Source organism: Carcharodon carcharias, chromosome 3 (assembly GCF_017639515.1).
Source record: "Carcharodon carcharias isolate sCarCar2 chromosome 3, sCarCar2.pri, whole genome shotgun sequence".
Classification (NCBI taxonomy): Eukaryota; Metazoa; Chordata; class Chondrichthyes; order Lamniformes; family Lamnidae; genus Carcharodon; species Carcharodon carcharias.
This window is the reverse complement of record NC_054469.1, coordinates 2687038-2707974: the sequence shown is the minus strand read 5'-3', so window position 1 is coordinate 2707974 and position 20937 is coordinate 2687038. Positions and strand designations below refer to the sequence as shown.

The following is a 20937-nucleotide window of genomic DNA, read 5'->3' as shown; positions in this document are numbered from 1 at the left end:
CAATAACTTACCTACTACTGACGTCAGGCTCACTGGCCTGTAATTACCTGGATTACTTTTGGAGACTTTTTTAAACAACGGAACAACATGAGCTACCCTCCAATCCTCCGGCACCTCACCCGTGTCTAAGGACATGTTAAATATTTCTGCCAGGGCCCCTGCAATTTCTACACTAGTCTCCCTCAAGGTCCGAGGGAATATCATGTCAGGCCCGGGGGATTTATCCACCTTTATTCACTGTAAGGCAGCAAGCATCTCCTCCTCTTTAATCTCTATATGTTCCATGAAACTACTGCTTGTTCCCCTTCCTTCCTTATACACTATGCCAGTTTCCTGAGTAAATACTGATGCAAAAAAACTGTTTAAGATCTCCCCCATCTCGTGAGGCTCCACACATAGACGACCACTCTGACCTTCAAGGGGACCAATTGTGTCCCTTCTATCCTTTTACTCTTAATATACTTGTAGAAACCCTTTTGGTTTACCTTCACATTATCTGCCAAAGCAACCTCATGTCTTCTTTTTGCCTTCCTGATTTCCTTTTTTAGTATTTTCTTACATTTTCTATACTCTACAAGTACCTCATTTGCTCCTTGTTGCCTATACCTGCTATACACCTCTCGCTTCTCAAATAGATCGCCAATATCCCTTGAAAACCAAGGTTCCCTATGCCTGTTAACTTTGCCTTTAATCCTGACAGGAATATGCAGACTCTGCACTCTCTGCATGTGAATGGAACTGATGCCGAACGTGTCAGGGATAATAACGTGTCAATAGGCATTGTCTGGTTGATACCCCTTATACCCAAGTCAATGCCCAGCAGGGCATTATATAGGGTAGAGAATATCGAGGTAATCATGGGGAATCATTTTGTAAGATATTACAATATATCACCATGCGCAGTATAGATAAAGGACAGCATGATTAGTTTTTACTTAGATAGATGCAGCATAGAAGCCACCTCAGTAGTATGTGCTCATCTGATACATGAAACAGAAAGGGCAAGGTGTGGATTTAGTGCTACAGCCAATTGTACAATAGAGACTATATGGGCTACTAAAGAGCCAGCCACATTGCACACATGGGGAATGGGAGATATTGTATTACCGCATGGCAGCAAGAATGGAACTCTCCACACATACTACTGAGGTGGCCATCATACCCTCCATCGTGCTGTGTGGCATTACCACTGTGCTAAATAGGATAGATTTCAAACAGATCTAGAAATTCATGACTGGGCATCCATGAGGTGCTGTGGGCCATCAGCAGCAGCAGAATTGTATTCGAACACAACCTGTAACCTCATGGCCTGGCATATCCCCCACTCTACCATTACCATCAAGCCTGGGGATCAACCCTGGTTCAATGAAGAGAGCAGGAGGGCATGTCAGGAGCCGCACCAGGCATACCTAAAAATGAGGTGTCAACCTGCTGAAGCTATAACAAAGGACTACTTACGTGCCAAACAGCAGAAGCATCAAGTGATAGACAGAGCTAAGCGAGCCCACAACCAACGGATCAGATCTAAGCTCTGCAGTCCTGCCACATCCAGTTGCGAATGGTGGTGGACAATTAAACAACTCACTGGAGCAGGAGGCTCCACAAATGTCCCCATCCTCAATGATGGAGGAGCCCAGCACATCAGTGCAAAAGATAAGGCTGAAGAATTTGCTACAATCTTCAGCCAGAAGAGTCGAGTGGATGATCCACTTCGGCCTCCTCCGGAGATCCCCAGCATCACGGGTACCAGTCTTCAGACAATTCAATTCTTGATATTACATGGAGTGAAATTTTTTTCCTCTCCAAGTCACTCACAGAATCGCAGAATCAAAGAATCACAGTGCAGATGAGGCCCTTCGGCCCATCGAGTCTGCACCGACACGTGAGAAACACCTGACCTACCTACCTAATCCCATTTACCAGCACTTGGCCCATAGCCTTGAATGTTATGATGTGCCAAGTGTTCATCCAGGTACTTTTTAAAGAATGTGAGGCAACCCGCCTCCACCACCCTCCCAGGCAGCGCATTCCAGACCATCATCACCCTCTGGGTAAAAAAGTTCTTCCTCACATCCCCCCTAAACCTCCTGTGCCTCACATTGAACTTATGTCCCCTTGTGACTGACCCTTCAACTAAGGGGAACAGCTGCTCCCTATCCACCCTGTCCATGCCCCTCATAATCTTTTACACCTCGATCAGATCACCCCTCAGTCTTCTCTGCTCCAACAAAAACAACCCAAGTCTATCCAACTTCTCTTCATAACTTAAATGTTTCTTCCCAGGCAACATCCTGATGAATCTCCTCTGCACCCCCTCCAGTGCAATCACATCCTTCCTATAATGTGGCGACCAGAACTGCACACAGTACTCCAGCTGTGGCCTCACCAAGGTTCTATACAACTCCAACATCACCTCCCTACTTCTGTAATCTATGCCTCGATTGATAAAGGCAAGTGTCCCACATGTCTTATTCACCACACCACTAACATGCCCCTCCGCCTTCAGAGATCTATGGACACACACACCAAGGTCCCTTTGTTCCTCAGAACTTCCTAGTGTCATGTCATTCATTGAATACTTCCTTGTCAAATTACTCCTTCCAAAGATTATCACCTCACACTTTTCAGGGTTAAATTCCATCTGCCACTTATCTGCCCATTTGACCATCCCATCTATATCTTCCTGTAGCCCAAGACACTCAACCTCAATATTAACCACCTGGTCAATCTTTGTGTCATCCGCAAACTTACTAATCCTACCCCCCACATAGTCATCTATGTTGTTTATATGAATGACAAATAATAGGAAACCGAGCATAGATCCCTGTGGTACGCCACTGGACACTGGCTTCCAGTCACTAAACGATCCTTCTGTCATCATCCCCTGTCTCCTACAACTAAGCCAATTTTGAATCCACCTCATCAAATTACCCTGTATCCCATGTGCCTTTGCCTTCTTTATAAGTCTCCCATGTGGGACCTTGTCAAAGGCTTTGCTGAAATCCATATAAACTACATCAACTGCACTACCCTCATCTACTCACCTGGTTACCTCCTCCTAAAGTTCAATCAAATTTGTTAGGCATGACCTCCCTCTGACAAAGCCATGCTGATTATTCCTGATCAAACATTGCCCCTCCAAGTGGAAATAGATTCTCTCCTTCAAAAATTTCTCCAATAGTTTCCCTCCCACTGACATGAGACCCACTGGCCTGTAGTTCCCTGGCTTATCTCTACAACCCTTCTTAAATAGCGGAACCACATTAGCTGTTCTCCAGTCCTCTGACACCTCCCCCTTGGCCAGAGAGGAATTAAAAATTTGGGTCAGAGTCCCTGTGATCTCCTCCCTTGCCTCCCTCAGCAGTCTGGGACACAAATCATCCAGACCTGGAGATTTGTCCACTTTTAAGCCTCTGAACACCTCCAATACCTTGTCACTCCCTATATCAATTTGCTCAAGAACCTTGCAGTCTCTCTCCCCAAGTTCGATACCTTCATCCTCATTCTCTTGGGTGAAGGCGGATGTGAAGTGTTCATTCAACACTCTACCAATGTCCTCTGGCTCCACCCATAGATTGCCCCCTTGGTCCCTAATGGGCCCTACTCTTTCCCTGGTTATCCTCTTCCCATTGATATACTTATAGAATATCTTAGGATTTTCCCTATTTTTACCAGCCAGAGCTTTTTCATATCCCTTCTTTGCTCTCCTAATTGCTTTCCTAAGCTCCACCCTGCACTGTCTGTACTCCACTAATGCCTCTGCTGATTTGCCTCCTTTGTACCTGCTAAAAGCCTCTCTTTTCCTTCTCATCATATCCTGAATATCTCTGGTCATCCATGGTTCTCTGGGCTTGTTACTCCTTCCTATCAACCTAGAGGGAACGTGTTGAGCCTGTACCCTCCCCATTTCCTTTTTGAACACCCCCCACTGTTCCTCTGTAGATTTCCCCACAAGTAGCTGTTCCCAGTCTACCTTGGCCAGATGCTGCCTTATTTTACTAAAATCCGCTCTCCCTCAATCCAAAACATTTTTTTGCAACTTGTCTATTTCTTTGTTCATAACAAACTTAAACTGTACCATGTTGTGGTCACTATCACTAAAATGCTCCCCCACCACCACCTCAGCCACCTGTCTGGCTTCATTCCCCAGCATTACGTCCAGCAATGCGCCGTCCCTTGTTGGACCCTCTACATATTGATCTAAAAAGTTCTCCTGTACACATTTCAAGAAATCCACTCCATCCAAGCCCTTAACACTATTTCTATCCCAATTAATGTTGGGAAAGTTGAAATCACCTAATATAATTACCCAATTGTTATTGTTTTTATACACCTCCACAAATTGTGCACATATTTGCTCCTCAATTTCCCACTGACTATCTGGGGGTCTATAATAAACGCCTAACAATGTGGCTGCCGCTTTTTTATTCCTATGCTCTACCCACAAAGCTTCATTCGATGCCCCCTCCAAATATCATCTCTCCTTGCTGCATTAATGGACTCCTTAACTAATAATACAATGCCTCCTCCTCTTTTACCCCCTCCCCTGTCTTGCCTGAAGATTCTTTATCCCGGAATGTTGAGCTGCCAATCCTGCCCTTCACTCAACCATGTCTCAGTGATGACTGCTATATCACAATTTCATGTGTCAATCCTCACCCTTAACTCATCTGTTTTACCTGTAATACTCCTGGCATTAAAGTAGAGGCCAAACAACCTTGCCTTACTCTCTTGAAGCTTATTGCAGCTGTACTCCCTCTGACTTGATTGTTTTACTGTATTATGATGTGTCACTAGTCTGCTAACATTCTGTGTCCCCTCCACCTGCCGAATTAGTGTAAACTCCTCCCAACAGCACTAGCAAACATACCCGCAAGAATGCTAGTCCCACTGTGGTTCAGATTAGACCATCTTGCTTGTACAGCTCCCACCTTCCTCAGAAACGGTCCCAGTGATCCAGGAATCTAAAACCCTCTCTCCTGCACCAACTCTTAAGCACGTGTTCATCTGCGCTATTCTCCTATTTCTGAGCTCGCTAGCACCTGGCACTGGGAGTAATCCAGAGATTACAACCCGAGAGGTCTTGCTCTTTAGTCTACTGCCTAACTCCCTGAACTCTTGATGCAAGACCTCATCCCTCTTTCTATCTATGTCATTGGTACCAACATGTACCATGACCTCTGCCTTATCACCCTCCCCCTTCAGGATGCCCTGCAGCCGTTCAGTGACATCCCGGACCCTGGCACCAGGGAGGCAACATACCATCCTGGAATCACGTTGACAGCCACAGTAGCGCCTATCTGTTCCCCTGACTATAGAGTCCCCTATTACTCTTGCTCTTCCTCCCCTCCTGTACAGACAGACTGCTCATGGCGCCAGAATCTTGGCTCTGTCTGCACTCCCTGGAGGAATCAGCACCCTCATCAGCCTCCAAAATGGAATTCTGATTTGCGAGCGGGACCCCAGGGGACTCCTGAACTACCTGCCTGTTTCTCCTGGACTGCCTGGTGGTCACCCATTCCCTTCCTTCCTCAAGTCCCTTCATCTGTGATGTGACCACCTCTCTAAACGTGCTATCCAAGAAGCTCTCAGACTCAAAATTGCTCCACTGTGTCCCCAGCTGCCGTTCCAGCTCTGAAACCCGAGCTTCCAGGAGCTGCAGCTGGACACACTTCCTGCACACATGCTGGTCCCGGGCACTGGAAATGACCCTGGCTTCCCACATGCAGCACGAGGAGCACACCATGGCTTTGAGCTCTCCTGCCATGACTTATCCCTTTAAATTAAACCTTTTAAATCAATTACTCTCGGGCCCTTCTTTCCTGATCCTTGTTACTGTCGAATATACAAACTGTAAACCACAAAAAGACCTTAAACTATAAGCGATTAAAGTAGTAAATACCTTAGCCACTACTTATCAGTGATTCCTTTTCCTTGTAGCCTCTCCTGCTGCAGAACACTCTGAAGATTATAAAAGTTGGATAGCAGGGAAAAAATGCAAAGAGCACCTCGTCCCCTATGCATTGAATTCCCGCTTTGCACCAAATTCCGAATACCTACTCTGGCTGTGCCCCACTCAGGATGCGCTCACCATCCTGACTTGGAAATATATCACTGTTCCTTCACTGTGACTGGGTCAACACCCTGGAACTCCCTCCTTAACAGCACTGTGGGTGTGCCTACACCACACGGACTGCAGCGGTTCAAGAAGGCAGCTCACCACCACCTTCTCAAGGGCAACTAGTGAGGGGTAATAGATGCTGGCCCAGCCAGAGAAGCCCACAACTTGTAAATTAATTTTTTTTAAAATTCACTCCACGTGATATCATGAAATGGTTGAAGACACTGGATACTGCAAAGGCTATGGGCCCTGACAATATTCCGGCAATAGTACTGAAGGCCTGTGCTCTAGAACTTGCCGCTCCCCTAGCCAGGCTGTTCCAGTACAGCTACAACACTGGCATCTGCCCGGCTCTGGGGAAAATTTTCCAGGTATGTCCTGTACACTAAAAGCAGGACAAATTCAACCCAGCCAATTACTGTCCCATCAGTCTACTCTCCATCATCAGAAAAGTAATGGAAGGGGTTATCAACAGTTCTATCTAGGGGCACTTGCTTTGCAATAACCTGCTCACTGATGCCCAGTTTAGGTTCTGCCAGGATCACTCAGCTCCTAACCTCATTACAGCCTTGGTTCAAACATGGACAAAAGAGCTAAACTCCCGAGGTGAGGTGAGAGTGACTCCCTTGACATCAAGGCAGCATTTGACCGAGTGTGGTATCAAGGAGCCCTAGCAAAACTGGAGTTAATGGGAATCAGGGGGAAAACTCTCCGCTGGATGGAGTCACACCTAGCACAAAGGAAGAGGGTTGTGGATGTTGGAGGTCAGTCTTCTCAGCTCCAGGACATCACTGCAGGAGTTCCTCAGGGTAGTGTCCTCGGCCCAACCATCTTCAGCTGCTTCATCAATGACATTCCTTCTGTCATAAGGTCAGAACTGTGGATGTTCACTGATGATTGCACAATGTTCAGCACCATTCACGACTCCTCAGGCACTGAAGCGGTCCATGTCCAAATGCAGCAAGACCTGGACAATATCCAGTCTTGGGCTGACAAGTGGCAAGTAACATTCGCACCACACAAGTGTCAGAATCTAACCATTGCCCCTTGATGTTCAATGGCATTACCATCGCTGAATACACCACTATCAACATCCTGGAGGCTACCATTGACTAGAAACTGAACTGGAGTAGCCATATAAATACTGTGGCTACAAGAGCAGGTCAGAGGCTGTGAATTCTGCAGCGAGTAACTCATCTCCTGACTCCCCAAAGCCTGTCCACCATCTACAAGGAACAAGTTAGGAGTGTGATGGAATACTCTCCACTTGCCTGGATGAGTGCAGCTCCCACTCAAGAAACTGGACACCGTTCAGGACAAAGCAGTCTGGCTTGATTGGCACCACATCCACAAACATTCACTCCCCCCACCACCGATGCACAGTAGCAGCAGTGTGTACCATCTACAAGATGCACTGCAGGAATTCACCAAGGCTCCTTCAACAGCACCTTCCAAACCCATGACTATTAATACTTAGAAGGACAAGGGCAGCAGATAGATGGGAACACCACCAATTGGAAGTTCCCCTCCAAGTCACTCATCATCCTGACTTGGAAATATATCACTGTTCCTTCACTGTCGCTGGGTCAAAATTCTGGAACTCCCCCCCTAACAGCACTGTGGGTGCACCTACACCATATGGGCTGCAGCGGTTCAAGAAGGCAGCTCACTACCACCTTCTCAAGGGCAACTAGGGATGGGCAATAAATGCTGGTCCAGCCAGCGAAGCCCACATCCCATGAATTAAGAAAAAAACCATTAATTTGCCATTCCCCAATCTGGAGCAGGGACTGTTCACAGTGCTCCAGATGTAGGGAATATTGGTAAACCACATGTTTCACGTAACTTCACTCTTTTACTAATGTCGGTTGAGAGTTAAATATTGATCCTCCAACATTGCAGGATTCCCTCATTATTGACCCTCCGACAGTGAAGCATTCCCTCAGTGCTTACCCTCTGACATAGCAGTGCTCCATCAATAATGACCCTCCAACAGTACAGCACTCTCTTAGTACTGACTCTCTGACAGTGCAGCACTCCCTCAGTACTGACGATCCGACAGTGCAGCGCTCCCTCAGTATTGCCCCTCTGACAGTGCTTGCTCTCTCAGTACTGACCCTCTGACAGTGCAGCACTCCCTCAGTGCTGCCCCTCTGACAGTGCGTGCTCTCTCAGTACTAACCCTCCAACAATGTTCCTTCCTTCCTGCCCCTTCACCACCCTCAGTCCAACACTGAAATGTCAGCCTGGGTTATAAAGTCAAGTCTCTGGACTGAGACATGACCTTTGACCTTCTCACGAATGGATGGTTGGGATTGGATTGAGTCACAACTGCCACAAGTTTAGAAACTTCTGCTTAGGAACAGAACTTCTCTTTGACAAACTGTCAATTGGGAAAGGACATCCTGGCCCAACGAGGTAACTGTTAAAAGATGGAGGGTTGTGTAATAAGCAACTGCTGCATTTTGCTCTGAATGAAACCTGGCTTCAGACCGGGGTCGGCCAAAGTTCACGTACAATAAAACTGCCCAATAATATTAATAATGAGCAGAATCAAACCAGTTCATACAAACATCAGAATTGAAGGCAGAAATATTGGAAACCTCACACCAAAACCAAACTGCATTTTGCCCAGACCATAATAGTCAAATTCAACCCAGGTTATCAATGTATTTCTCTCACTTTCGGTCAGGCAGTGAGGGGGCAGGTGTCAGTCTGTGGCTCTGGTTGACATTGGGAACAGGCCGTGGAACAGATTGTGGAACACTGCCTGTGCTCTTCACCTCTTGTCCGGTATTCGTCTAGATCCTGGCGTTGTTTAACAGTTTTTATTTTAGTTTTGTTTCTGCTTAACACGTTGGTCATTCTAACACAGACGGTGTATTTAGTCTGGTGGTCACTCTGTGCCAGCACCATGATCTTCACCCTGGACACAAATCACAAACAAGGGTCAAACTTTGATGAGCTGGACTGAGATGAAGAGGAATTGCTTCACTCAGAGGGTGATGAATCTTTGGGATTCTCTACCCTAGAGGGTTGTAGAGGCTCAGTCATTCAGCATGTTCAAGACTTAGATCAATAGATTTCTGGATATTCAAGATATTAAAGGTTTTGTGGATAGGCTGGAGAAATGGCATTAAGGTACAAGACCAGCCATTGTCTGAGTGAATGAGAGAGCAACCATGATGGGCTGAATGGCTTACTCTGTTCCTGTTTCCTATGTTCCTAAGTAATAGAGTATTTGTCTCTCACACAATCTAGCCTGTGTGGGCAGGCCACACCGTTTACATTTAAGATCAGATAGTACCTGTCAGCTCTTTGCAGAGAGGGTGAAGGGAACCAGGGACGAAGGAAGAGAAAGGGCTGACTAAAAGCTTGGTCAAAGAGGGAGGAGAGAATTCCAAAGCGTTGGGCCTAGGTTACAAGAGGCATGGCCATCAGTGGTTGAGCGAGAAAACTGGGAGAAGGTCACAAGCAGTTGTTTTTTAAACATCTCAGAATGTGGGCATCATTGGCAAGACCAACATTAAATGCCCATCCTAGTTGTGCTGAGATAGCGGTGGTGAGCTGTCTTCTTGATCTGATACAACTGAGCGGCTAGCTGGGCTATTTCAGACAGCAGTTATACATTGATGAAGCTGCAGACATGCACTGGTCAAACCGGGTAAAGGTCTATTGGAAGAAATTTTACATTCCCTGAATTACTAGCCCAGAAACATATCATTATGCTCACTTACCCTTAGCATGCAGCTACAGCAAGCAGTTAGGAAGGCAAATGGCATGTTGGCCTTTATTGTAAGGGGATTGGAGAACAGGAATAAAGACATCTTGCTAGAGTTTTATAGGGCTTTTGTGAAACCACGTCTGGAGAGTGCAGTTTCTGGTTCCATGTCTAAAGAAGGATATAATTCCATTGGAGGAGGTGCAGAGAAGGTTCAGTAAATTGGTCCCTGGGAGAGGTTTGTCCTGTAGCTCACCACCTTCTCAAGGGCAACTGGGGATGGGTAATAAATGCTGGCACAGCCAGCGACACCCACATCCCGTGAATGAAATAAAATAAAGAGGTGCAGAGTAAATTGAGTCACTACTCTCTGCAGTTTAAAAGAATGGGAGGTGATTTCATTGAAAGCTACAAATTCTGAAAGTGTTTGACAGGGTAGATGCTGTTTTCACTGGTCGGAGAATCTGAAACACAGGGACACAGTCTCAGGATAAGGGGCTGGTCATTTAGGACTGAGATGAGGAGAAATTCCTTCACTCAAAGGGTTGCGAATCTTTGGAATTCTCTACCCTGGAGGGTTGTGGGTGCTCCATCGTTGAGTACATTTAAGGCTGGGATAGACAGATTTTGGGTCTCTCAGGGAATTAGGGGAAATGGGGAGTGGGTCGGAAAATGGAGTTGAATGGTGGGGCAGGCTCAATGGGCTGAATGATCTTCTCCTGCTCCTATTTCTTAGGGCTGAGGCCAGGGAAAGATTTCAATACAAGGATAAGAATTTTAAATTGAGGCTTTGTCAGACTAGGAGCCAATGTATGATATTGAAAAAGGGCTGTTTAGTGAACAGGACTTAATGAGTGTTTGGATGCGAAGATCCTAGTTTTTGAAGGTGGGAAATGGAATAGTCAAGCTTGGAGGTGACAAAGACACAGATGAGCTAGGTTGATGTGGGGATGGAGAGTTGAGGATGTTACAGAGTTAGAGATAGCTGGTATTTGTTTTGGAGAAGATAAGAGGTTTGCATTGAATATATTCCTGAGATTGGGAACTACCCAGCTCAACTTGAAACAATGGCTGTGGAGAGGGCTGGCGTCACTGCTGAGGGAACAGAGTTTATGTCAGGGGCTGATGACAATGGCTTTAGACTTCCCAATGTTGAACTCCGGAAAATTGTAGCTCATGCAATACTGGATGACTGAACAAGCAGTGTGACAGCACAAAGGCAATGGGGGTGTCGAGGGGAGGTGGTGACATAGTGATATTCTCACTGGACTGGTATTACAAAGACCCAGGGTAATGCTCTGGGGACCCGGGTTTGAATCCCATCACGGCAGATGGTGTAATTTAATAGAAATCTGCAATTAAAATCCAATGATGACCATAAAACCATTGTCGATTGTTGTAAAAACCCATCTGGGTCACTAATGCCCTTTAGCGAAGGAAATCTGCTGTCCTTACCTGGTCTGACCTGAATGTGACTCCAGACCCACAGCAATGTGGTTGACTCTTAAATGCCCTCTGAATAGGGCAGTTAGGGACGGGCAGTAAATGCTGGCCCAGCCAGCGATGCCAACATCCCATAAAGGAACAAAACAAAATGTGGTGGAGAGAGAGAGTTGGGTTCCATCGGGGGAACTTGCATTGGAGACAGTTCAGAAAAAGTAACCAAGCTGATCCTTGGGATGAAGAGGTTATCACTTGAGGAAAGGTTTAGTAGGTTGGGCCTATATTCCGTGGGATTTAGATGAATGAGAGGCAATCTTATAGAAACATTTGAGATCCTGAAGGTACTTGGCAGGGTTGATGCTGAGAGTATGGTTTCCCTCGTGGGTAAATCTAGACCTGGGAGCACAGTTTCAGAATAAGGGGTCTCGATTGAAGACGGAGATGAGGAGTATAATGAAAAAATTGGTACAGAAGGGTGCCATTCGATCCATCGAGTATATGCTAGCTCTCCACAGTGAAGTCCAGTTTGTCCCAGTCTCCATTCGATCCCTGTAGCCCTACAAGTTTATTTCTTTCTCCTGTATATCCCATTTCCTTTACATCATCCCATCTCCCTGTAGGCAGCAATTTTCAGGTCATTACCACTCAGGACATTAAAACATTTCTTCCTCACATCGCCTCTGCATCTATTGCCCGAAACCTTAAATCCGTGTCCCCTACTCCTTGTACTAGCAGCCAATGGGAACAGTTTTCCCTTGTTTACCTTATCTAAACCTGTCATCATCTTGTACACCCCTATCAAATCCCCCCTCAATCTCCTTCACTCCAACAGTTCCAGCTTCTCTAACCCTTGTAACTAAAATCCACCATCTCTGGAACCATTCTGGTAAATCCCCTTTGCACCCTTTCAGGGAGCCTCTCACTCTTCCCAAGTGACCGGAACTGGATGTAGTACTCAAGTTGTGACCTAACTAGGGCTTTCTGAAGGTTCAGTGTAATCTCCCTACTTTTGCACTTAATGCCTCTATTTATGAAGCCAAGCTCCCCTAATGTAGAATAGTCACAGCAGCGAAGGAGGCCTTTCAGCCCGACATGTTTGTGCTGGCTCTCAGCAAGAGCAATTCACCTGCTGCCACTCCCTGTCTTCTCCCCACAGCTCTGCAGCTTTTTCCTCTTCAGATAATGATCAAATCCTCTTTAGAAAGCCATGATTGGACTTCCCTCCACCAGACTCTCAGGCTGTGCATTCCAGACCCTAAACACTCGCTGCATGAAGAAGTTACCCTACCTGGAGCTCTCCTGTGAATCTTTTCTGCACTCTCTGTAACGCTGTCACATCCTTCCTAAAGTGTGGCACCCAGAGCTGGACAAAAGAATCCCACTGTAGCTGAACCAGTGTTTTATATAAGTTAAACATAACCTCCTTGCTCTTGTACTCTATGCTCCTAATAAAAAAGCCCAGGACACTAAATACTTCATTAACCGTGCTCTCAAACCTGTCCTGTCACCTTCAATGATTTATGCATCCTTACACCCTGGTCCCTCACTCCTGCTCCCCTTTAGAATTGTACCCTTTATTTTATATAGTCTCTTCATGTTCTTCTACTGAAATGAAGCACTTCACACATCTCTGCACTCATTTTCATCTGCTACCTGTCCAGCCATTCCACCAACTTGCCTCTATCCTTTTGAAGTACTACACTATCCTCCTTATGGTTCACAATACTTCCAGGATTTGTATCATCTGCTGATTTTGAACGTGTGCCCTGTACACCAAGGTCTAGGTCCTGACTTCAATAAAAACAGAAAATGCTGGAAATACTCAGCAGGTCAGGCAGCCTCTGTGGAGAGACATTCTCCAGGGTCACTTTGTGCACCTTTACTAATCCCTCCTCTATCCTCAGGTGCTCTTATTGATTCTTAAATCTACTCATTTCACTTTCTTGAACATTTGGAGGTGCTGTGTTTGATTACTGTGTGTTTGATTTCTGGAAGCCTGTTCACTCAGCTCTCCTGAGCTCTCACTGCACTTCTCCTTTCAAACAGATGATTCCCTCTTTCCCCATCCTGTTTAACGGCTCTACACATGTTACACATTCCCCCAGATCTTCTACTTCTGAGGGGATTGCTCAAATTATTATTACCCAAGATTGACAAACAGCATCAAACTTTTAGCCAATAGAAACCCAACGTCAGCAGCATGTGACCATTCTCACCCTGACCCATCTCTCCACTGCTGTGATATAAACTCTGATCAAACTGGGTCTCTCAGCAACTGTGAAGACCCTGCACAAGGTGAGGAAATTTTCTCAATCTCTTTTCCTGAAGCCTGAGTGAAGTCCACAAATTGTGGAGTGGGTCCATGCTGGGTCTATCCTGAACACTCCTGTTCCTCAATGCGCATCTTAAATCAGTGTTAGTGCTTACACTCAGTAGAAGGGACATAGGATAAGGAGCTGCTTCCTCCATTGGGTTCCAGTGAAATGAGTGAATGAAATGGAGAGAGATCCAAGGTTTACTCAGTATCTAAGCCGTGCTGTAATTGTCCTGGGTGTGTTTGATGGGGACAGCGTAGAGGGAGCTTTACTCTGTATCTAACCCCGTGCTGTACCTGTCCTGGGAATGTTTGATGAGGAGCATAAAGATGAGCATTGACCAATTGGGCTAAATGGTCTCTTTCTGTGCTGTACATATGATGGATGTAGCCATCTCCCAGCAAGTGTGAACTGTCCCTTTAAGAGTCAATGGTCAATGAGAGAAAAATTAATATCTTCCTAACATGGCTGGGTGATCAACAGAGTCAAATTCCCCCAATAAGTATCAATCCAAGTCTGAGTAATATCTGTCAGGGACACAGAAATCCTCTCTTGACAACAGCAAGGCCCTTTCTCAGTGTGAGTAACATTTCCCTGTCTGTGTCTGTTCCACAGAATGTCAGCTCATTACCTGCTGGTGTTTGCCTGTCTCTGGGGCTTTGCTAATGCCCATCCCTCTAAAGGTAAGACATTAACATCTCAAGTTACAGCTCGTTACCAACACGAGCAGGAAAACTATGCAGGATGTGTCTCATGTTCAGCCACTGTGTAATTCCCATTTAGACTGGTTATTAGTGCAGACTAGTACTGGTCAGACTGGGTCAGTGCTTGTTGACTGTGACCAGGTAAATTACGCTGTCCTTGTCTGAGAAATAACAGTCACAACTCCGATAGAGACCAGCAGAAAATCACCCCAAAATGAACAGTGTGTGTGTCTCTCACTGAGCGTGTGTGTGTGTGTGTGTGTGTCTTATGAGCGTGTATCTGTGTGTGTGTGTGTGTGTGTCTCTTACTGAGCGTGTGTATGTGTGTGTGTCTCTTACTGAGCATGTGTCTGTGTGTGTGTGTGTCTTGCTGAGCGTGTGTGTGTCTCTTACTGAGCGTGTGTGAGTGTTGGACGTAGATGATAGTGACATGATACTGTACAGCTGGAGGCCATTCGGTCCATCGTGCCTTTGAAAGAACTATCCAGTTTGTCCGAGTCCCCCCAACTCTTTCCCCAAAGCCTGTTAAAATTTTCCCTTCAAATATTTCTCCAATTCCCTGTTGAATCTTATTGAATCTGCTTCCACCATCCTCTCAGACAATGCAGCACAGATCTCAACATCTCACTGTGGAGAAATGGTTTCCCCATCTCACCCCTGGTTCTTTTGCAAATTTCCTTAAATTTTAGGCGGGATATCTTTTGTCAAAGTTGAGTGGAAAGAAAAGTTTTAAACAACTTTCTTCCCCCTGATTCCAGGAAATCTGGCTGCCACCATTCGAGCTACCCAGTCCAGCGTTCAACATTTTCTCGGAGTCGCTCCACATGCCATCGATGGAAACGAGAACACTGATTTCAATGTGGGATCGTGCAGTCGCACGAGAGTGCAACGGTCCCCTTGGTGGAGGGTTGATTTTTTCTACCATTACCATGTCTACGTTGTAGAAATCACCACCAGCAACGATGGAGGGGACTTGAGCGGAGCGGAAATTCGCATCGGAGACTCATTAAAAGAAAATGGCAATGCTAACGAAATGTAACGTACAAACACCCCATCATGTTGAAACCCCCTGTAACTTACCAACCCCACTGTAATGTACAATTGTGTTTATTTAACTCCCCTTGTAACATACAAACCCTCCTGTAATGTACAAACCCCACAGAGTCAACATGGTTTTTAAAAAAGGGAAACCATATTTAACCAATTTATTGGGGTTCTTTGATGGAGCCACATGTGCTGCAGATAAAGGGGAACAGGTAGATGTGCTGTACTTTGATTTCCAGAAGGCATTTGATAAAGTGTCACATCAAAGGTTATTGCAGAAAATAAAAGCACATGATGTAGGGGGTAACCATATTGGCCTGGCTAACAGGAAATAGACAATAGACATAAATGTGTCATTTCCTGGTTGGCAGGATGTGGCCAGTGGTGTCACAGGGATCAGTGCTGGAGCCTCAACCTTTTACAATTTATATAAATGACTTGAATGAAGGGACCGAAGGAATGGTGCCTAAATTTTACTAATGACACAAAGATAAGTAGGAAAGTAAGTTGTGAAGAGGATGTGAGGAGGCTACAAAGTGACATAGATAGGTTAAGTGAGTGGGCAAAGGTTTGGCAAATGGAGTATAATGTGGGCAAATGTGAAATTGTTCATTTTGTCAGGAAGATTAAAAAAGCTTATAATCTAAATTGTGAGAGATTGCAGAGTTCTGAGATTCAGAGGGATCTGGGTGTCCTAGAACATGAATCACATAAGATTAGTTTGCAGGTATAGAAGGTAATTAGGGAAGCTAATAGAATGTTATCATTTATATGAGGGAAATTGAATACGAAAGTTGGGAGGTTATGCTTCAGTTATACAGGGCACTGGTGGGACCACATCAGGAGTATTGTGTACAGTACTGGTCTCCTTATTTAAAGAATGATGTAAGTGTGTTAGAAGCAGTTCAGAGAAGGTTTACTGAACTAATACCAGGAATGGGCTGAAAGCAAAATACTGCAGGTGCTGGAAATCTGAAACAGAAATTGTTGGAAAAACTCAGCAGGTCTGACAGTATCTGCGGAGAGAAAAACCAAGTTAACGTTTTGAGTCTGTGTGACTCTTCATCAGAATTAAAGAGAAGTAAAAATCTGGTGAAATATATACTGTTTAAGGGGGGTGGGACAGGTAGAGCTGGATTGAAGGCCAGCGATAGGTGGAGGCAAAGGAGAGATTGACAAAGGTGTCATAGACAAAAGGCTGATGGTGGTGATACTGGCTAAAGGAGGTGCTACTGGTAACATCAAGAGTAGAAAGCAGAATGAGCAAGTGACAGATGGCCCTAGTGGGGATGGGGTGTGAGAAAAGCTGTCAAAAGGATTAGGCAGGTTGTCTTATGAGGACAGGTTAGGCTTGTATCCACTGGAGTTTAGAAGAGTAAGAGGTGCCTTGATTGAAACATATAAGATCCTGAGGGGTCTGGACAGGGTGGGTGTGGGGAGGGTGTTTCCTCTTGTGGGAGAATCTAGAACTAGGGGTCACTGTTTAAAAATAAAGAATCGCTCATTTAGGACAGAGGTGAGGAGAATTTTTTTCTCTCTGAGGGTTGAGAGACTTTGGAACTCTCTTCCTCAAAAGGCAGTGGAAGCAGAGTCTTTGTATATTTTTAAGGCAGAGCAAGATAGATTCTTGATTAACAAGGGGGGTTGAAAGATTATCTAGGTGGGGAGGAATGTGGGGTTGAGGCCACAAGCAGATGAGCCATGATCTTATTGAACGGGAGAACAGGCTCGAGGGGCTGAGTGGCCTCCTCTACTCCTGCTCCTAATTTGTATGTTTGTCTCTAATGTACAGAGTGTATTTATTTAAATACCTCTTTAATGTTCAATCTAGAGTTAGTCACAGATTTTGTACAATTGATTCGTGGGGACTGAGATTCTCTCTTTATTCTCACCCTGTCTCTTACAGCTGCGCCAAAATCGAGAGAATTCCAGCAGGAGGGACACAAAGATTTAACTGTGCAGGTCTCGGAGTGCACGGTCGCTATTTGACCATCCGTGTTCCAAACAAGGAGGTGGCCCTGTCGCTGTGTGAGGTGAAAGCGTTTGGAGCACATGAACCTCACGATGAGTGAGTATTGATTCTGAGGCTCTGTCTCCAGCTGGCTCCATCACCATCCATTCACTCTCTCAGCTGCTGAGATCCCTCTTGGAGGAGCAATGGTCAGTGCTTCAGGACTCTGCGGGTCCATAGCAGAGATCTCCACACACTCCCAGGACCACTGAGATTACCACGTTTATCTGTAAAAGTTTTTATATATCAGCAGGCCTGGGAAGAAATAACATTAACACTGAGATAGGGGAAAGGAAGTGGAAGAACTGAGGGAAGTTGGAGCGTGTGTCCACTGCCCCCCTGATGGTAACAGGGCAAGTAGATAAAGTGGTAATGAAGCTTACAGGATACTATCCTTTATTAGCCATGGTATAGACTATAAGAGCAGGGAGTTTATCCTCGAACTCTCGAAAACACTAGTTAGAACACAGCTGGAATACTGCATCCAGTTCAGGTTAGTGGATTACAGGAACGATGTGATCAGTCCGAAAGAGAGTACAGAGGGCATGGAGAATGAGGAAAGATTGGATCGGCTGGAGTTGTTGACTTTGGAACAGAGGAGGGTGAAGGAGATTTGATTGAGGTGTATAAAATTGTGGGACCTGGATAGAGTGGATACGAAGGACCTGTTTCCCTTCAGGAGGTCAATAACCAGGCACCATGAGGTTTGACAGCAGATTAGTGTTGAGAAGGAATTTTTTCCACAGGTGTCACTCAACTTCCCCATGCTCTGGCACCTCCCCTCTTAATCTGGGGTAGATGACCTGATTCATACTTGAAGAATTCACCTGACGTTCATCATTCACCCTCTTTTTTTTTAGTTTTATTATTATCTCTATCTCCCTCGTCACCCAAGGAGCCCTGTTTTTGATTCCCTTACCTTTCACTCTTGTTGGAATGTACCCAGCCTATTCCTGAAATTTCCCTTTTCCCATTTCCCATATTGCAGTCTAACAGGCCCTGCCCTGGAGTGCCAACCTCGATTCTGTGTTCCTGTCCGACAGCGGGACTTGAACTTACTGCCCTCTGAGCTGTGCCAGCCACTGGACGAGCCCATAGTGGCAGTCATGGGATCATTGTACCCGATAGAGTCCTGCCGAGCAGCCAAATCTCTGACTCACGTTGGGACTGACAGTGGGTGACATTGTCTGCATGGACTCACACTGACCCTTCAACCTGCTTAAGGATGTCCCCAACAATCAAGGGTCACCTTTCCCTGGTGACCAAGGCCCTGCCCACTGCCAACCTAATATGAAGCCAATGTGGGCAGCTCTCTCCACAAACCACATGTACTGTAGCATCCATCAATTTTGAAAAACCTGTTTCCACTCAGTCAGCACAATCCCTCCCTGTACTGAGTTAGCAGTGTTGCTGATGAAATCATTCCAATAACGGAAATGGGAATACCCATTTTTCTCTTGTTTTCTAACGAAGGAAACCTGCTGTCCTTACCTGGCCTGGGGCTTTAGATGTGACTCAAGAGCCTCAGCAATGTGTTTGACTCTGAAGTGTCTTCGGAATTGACCCAGCCAGACTCAATTGTATCAAACCACTCCCAGCAAGAAGGTGACTCACTCGCACCACCTCAGGGTCACTTAGTGATGGACAGTAAATGTTGGTCTTGCCAGCGACACCCACGTCTTGTGAATGAAACAATAAAAATATTCTTCATTGACACTAGTTTTGTTTTCCAGACATGAACATTGAATAATCCAAACTGAAATCGCCGCTCGTTTGGAACGATCCATTTTATGCTTCGAGCTTATGCAACCAATCAGGATCCTTCTCAGCTTCTTCTCTGGGGCCACACTCTCTGCAATGCAGCTTTAAGCAATGAGTTCACACAACCAGTCTGTCTTAAGAGTTTGTGCAACACATCCAAGAACAGGCAGTCGATGTGTTCTCAGTCAAACAGCTTCCATCGAGAAATCAGAGGCAATAGGACAGAGCTCAGTGAAAGGACAAGAGTCACCAGAGAAAGAGTCTGTCAAACACTGTCCAGAACACAGGAGTCCAGAGAGATGGATCAGTCCTCTCTCTGTCCCACTGACTGTCAACTGGAATTCCAGCTTTAATGGAAGACCTGCAGCTCTGAAGAGAGGCAGGATTAATCCTGGAGTCTGTGCAATTTACCCCCATCAGTATCTGTCCAATAAGAGCTCAGTACAGATTGACCATTCACCATCTGCGCTGTTTAGTTACTGTTCTGGGAGGATGTGTGTGTGATCTATAACCTGTCATTTCTGATTTTGAACAAAAATCAATAAAATTGCTGATTGTGGATCATTGTTACTGTGTCTGTTCTGTTCACTCTGTCCTGCACTGGACACTCAAACTCAATCCACACAATCTCACTTCATTCAGGAATATTGCTTAACTTTTCACTCTCCCATTTCCCTATTGTACCCAGAAACCAAGACCCTGCGGGACCTCTGCCTTCCACCCACCCCCCACCCATAGACCCTCTCCCTTCCGCCCACCCCCCACCCATAGGCTCTCTCCCTTCCCCACACCCCCCACCCATAGACCCTCTCCCTTCCCCCCACCCCCCACCCATAGGCCCTCTCCCTTCCCCCCACCCCCCACCCATAGACCCTCTCCCTTCCCCCCACCCCCCACCCATAGACCCTCTCCCTTCCCCCCACCCCCCACCCATAGGCTCTCTCCCTTCCCCCCACCCCCCACCCATAGGCTCTCTCCATTCCCCCCACCCCCCACCCATAGGCTCTCTGCCTTCCCCCCACCCCCCACCCATAGGCCCTCTCCCTTCCCCCCACCCCCCACCCATAGGCCCTCTCCCTTCCCCCACCCCCCACCCATAGACCCTCTCCCTTCCCCCCACCCATAGGCCCTCTCCTTCCCCCCACCCATAGACCCTCTCCCTTCCCCCCACCCCCCACCCATAGACCCTCTCCCTTCCCCCCACCCCCCACCCATAGACCCTCTCCCTTCCCCCCACCCATAGGCCCTCTCCCTTCCCCCCACCCCCCACCCATAGACCCTCTCCCTTCCCCCCACCCCCCACCCATAGACCCTCTCCCTTCCCCCCCACCCATAGACCCTCTCCCTTCCCCCCACCCCCCACCCATAGACCCTTTCCCTTCCCCCACCCCCCACCCATAGGCCCTCTCCCTTCCCCCCACCCCCCACCCATAGACCCTCTCCCTTCCCCCCACCCCCCACCCATAGACCCTCACCCTTCCCCCCACCCCCCACCCATAGACCCTCTCCCTTCCCCCCACCCATAGGCCCTCTCCCTTCCCCCCACCCATAGGCTCTCTCCCTTCCCCCCACCCATAGACCCTCTCCCTTCCCCCCACCCATAGTCCCTCTCCCTTCCCCACACCCATAGGCCCTCTCCCTTCCCCCCACCCATAGACCCTCTCCCTTCCCCCCACCCATAGACCCTCTCCCTTCCCCCCACCCATAGACCCTCTCCCTTCCCCACACCCATAGGCCCTCTCCCTTCCCCCCACCCCCCACCCATAGACCCTCTCCCTTCCCCCAACCCCCACCCCCCACCCATAGGCCCTCTCCCT

The 20937-nt window shown here is 46.8% G+C and overlaps 1 protein-coding gene across 1 annotated transcript; it reads left to right on the top strand.

Annotated features, from left to right (window-relative positions):
• Positions 1 to 13544: 13544 nt before the first annotated feature.
• On the top strand, positions 13545 to 19679 carry LOC121276443 (fucolectin-1-like). The gene is made up of 5 exons (XM_041184855.1): positions 13545 to 13580; positions 14216 to 14283; positions 15063 to 15339; positions 17255 to 17416; positions 19093 to 19679. Exons 2-5 carry the CDS (start codon positions 14217 to 14219, stop codon positions 19103 to 19105), a joined length of 519 nt encoding a protein of 172 aa, XP_041040789.1. The 5' UTR covers positions 13545 to 13580; position 14216; the 3' UTR covers positions 19106 to 19679.
• Positions 19680 to 20937: the final 1258 nt, after the last annotated feature.

What these genes read in the sequence shown, in the direction of transcription:
- LOC121276443 (XM_041184855.1), top strand. Translation starts at nt 14,217, where the DNA reads ATGTCAGCTCATTACCTGCTGGTGTTTGCCTGTCTCTGGGGCTTTGCT. An exon ending in TAATGCCCATCCCTCTAAAG is followed by an intron (nt 14,284 to 15,062) that starts GTAAGACATTAA and finishes CCCTGATTCCAG; the next exon opens with GAAATCTGGCTGCCACCATT. An exon ending in AATGGCAATGCTAACGAAAT is followed by an intron (nt 15,340 to 17,254) that starts GTAACGTACAAA and finishes TGTCTCTTACAG; the next exon opens with CTGCGCCAAAATCGAGAGAA.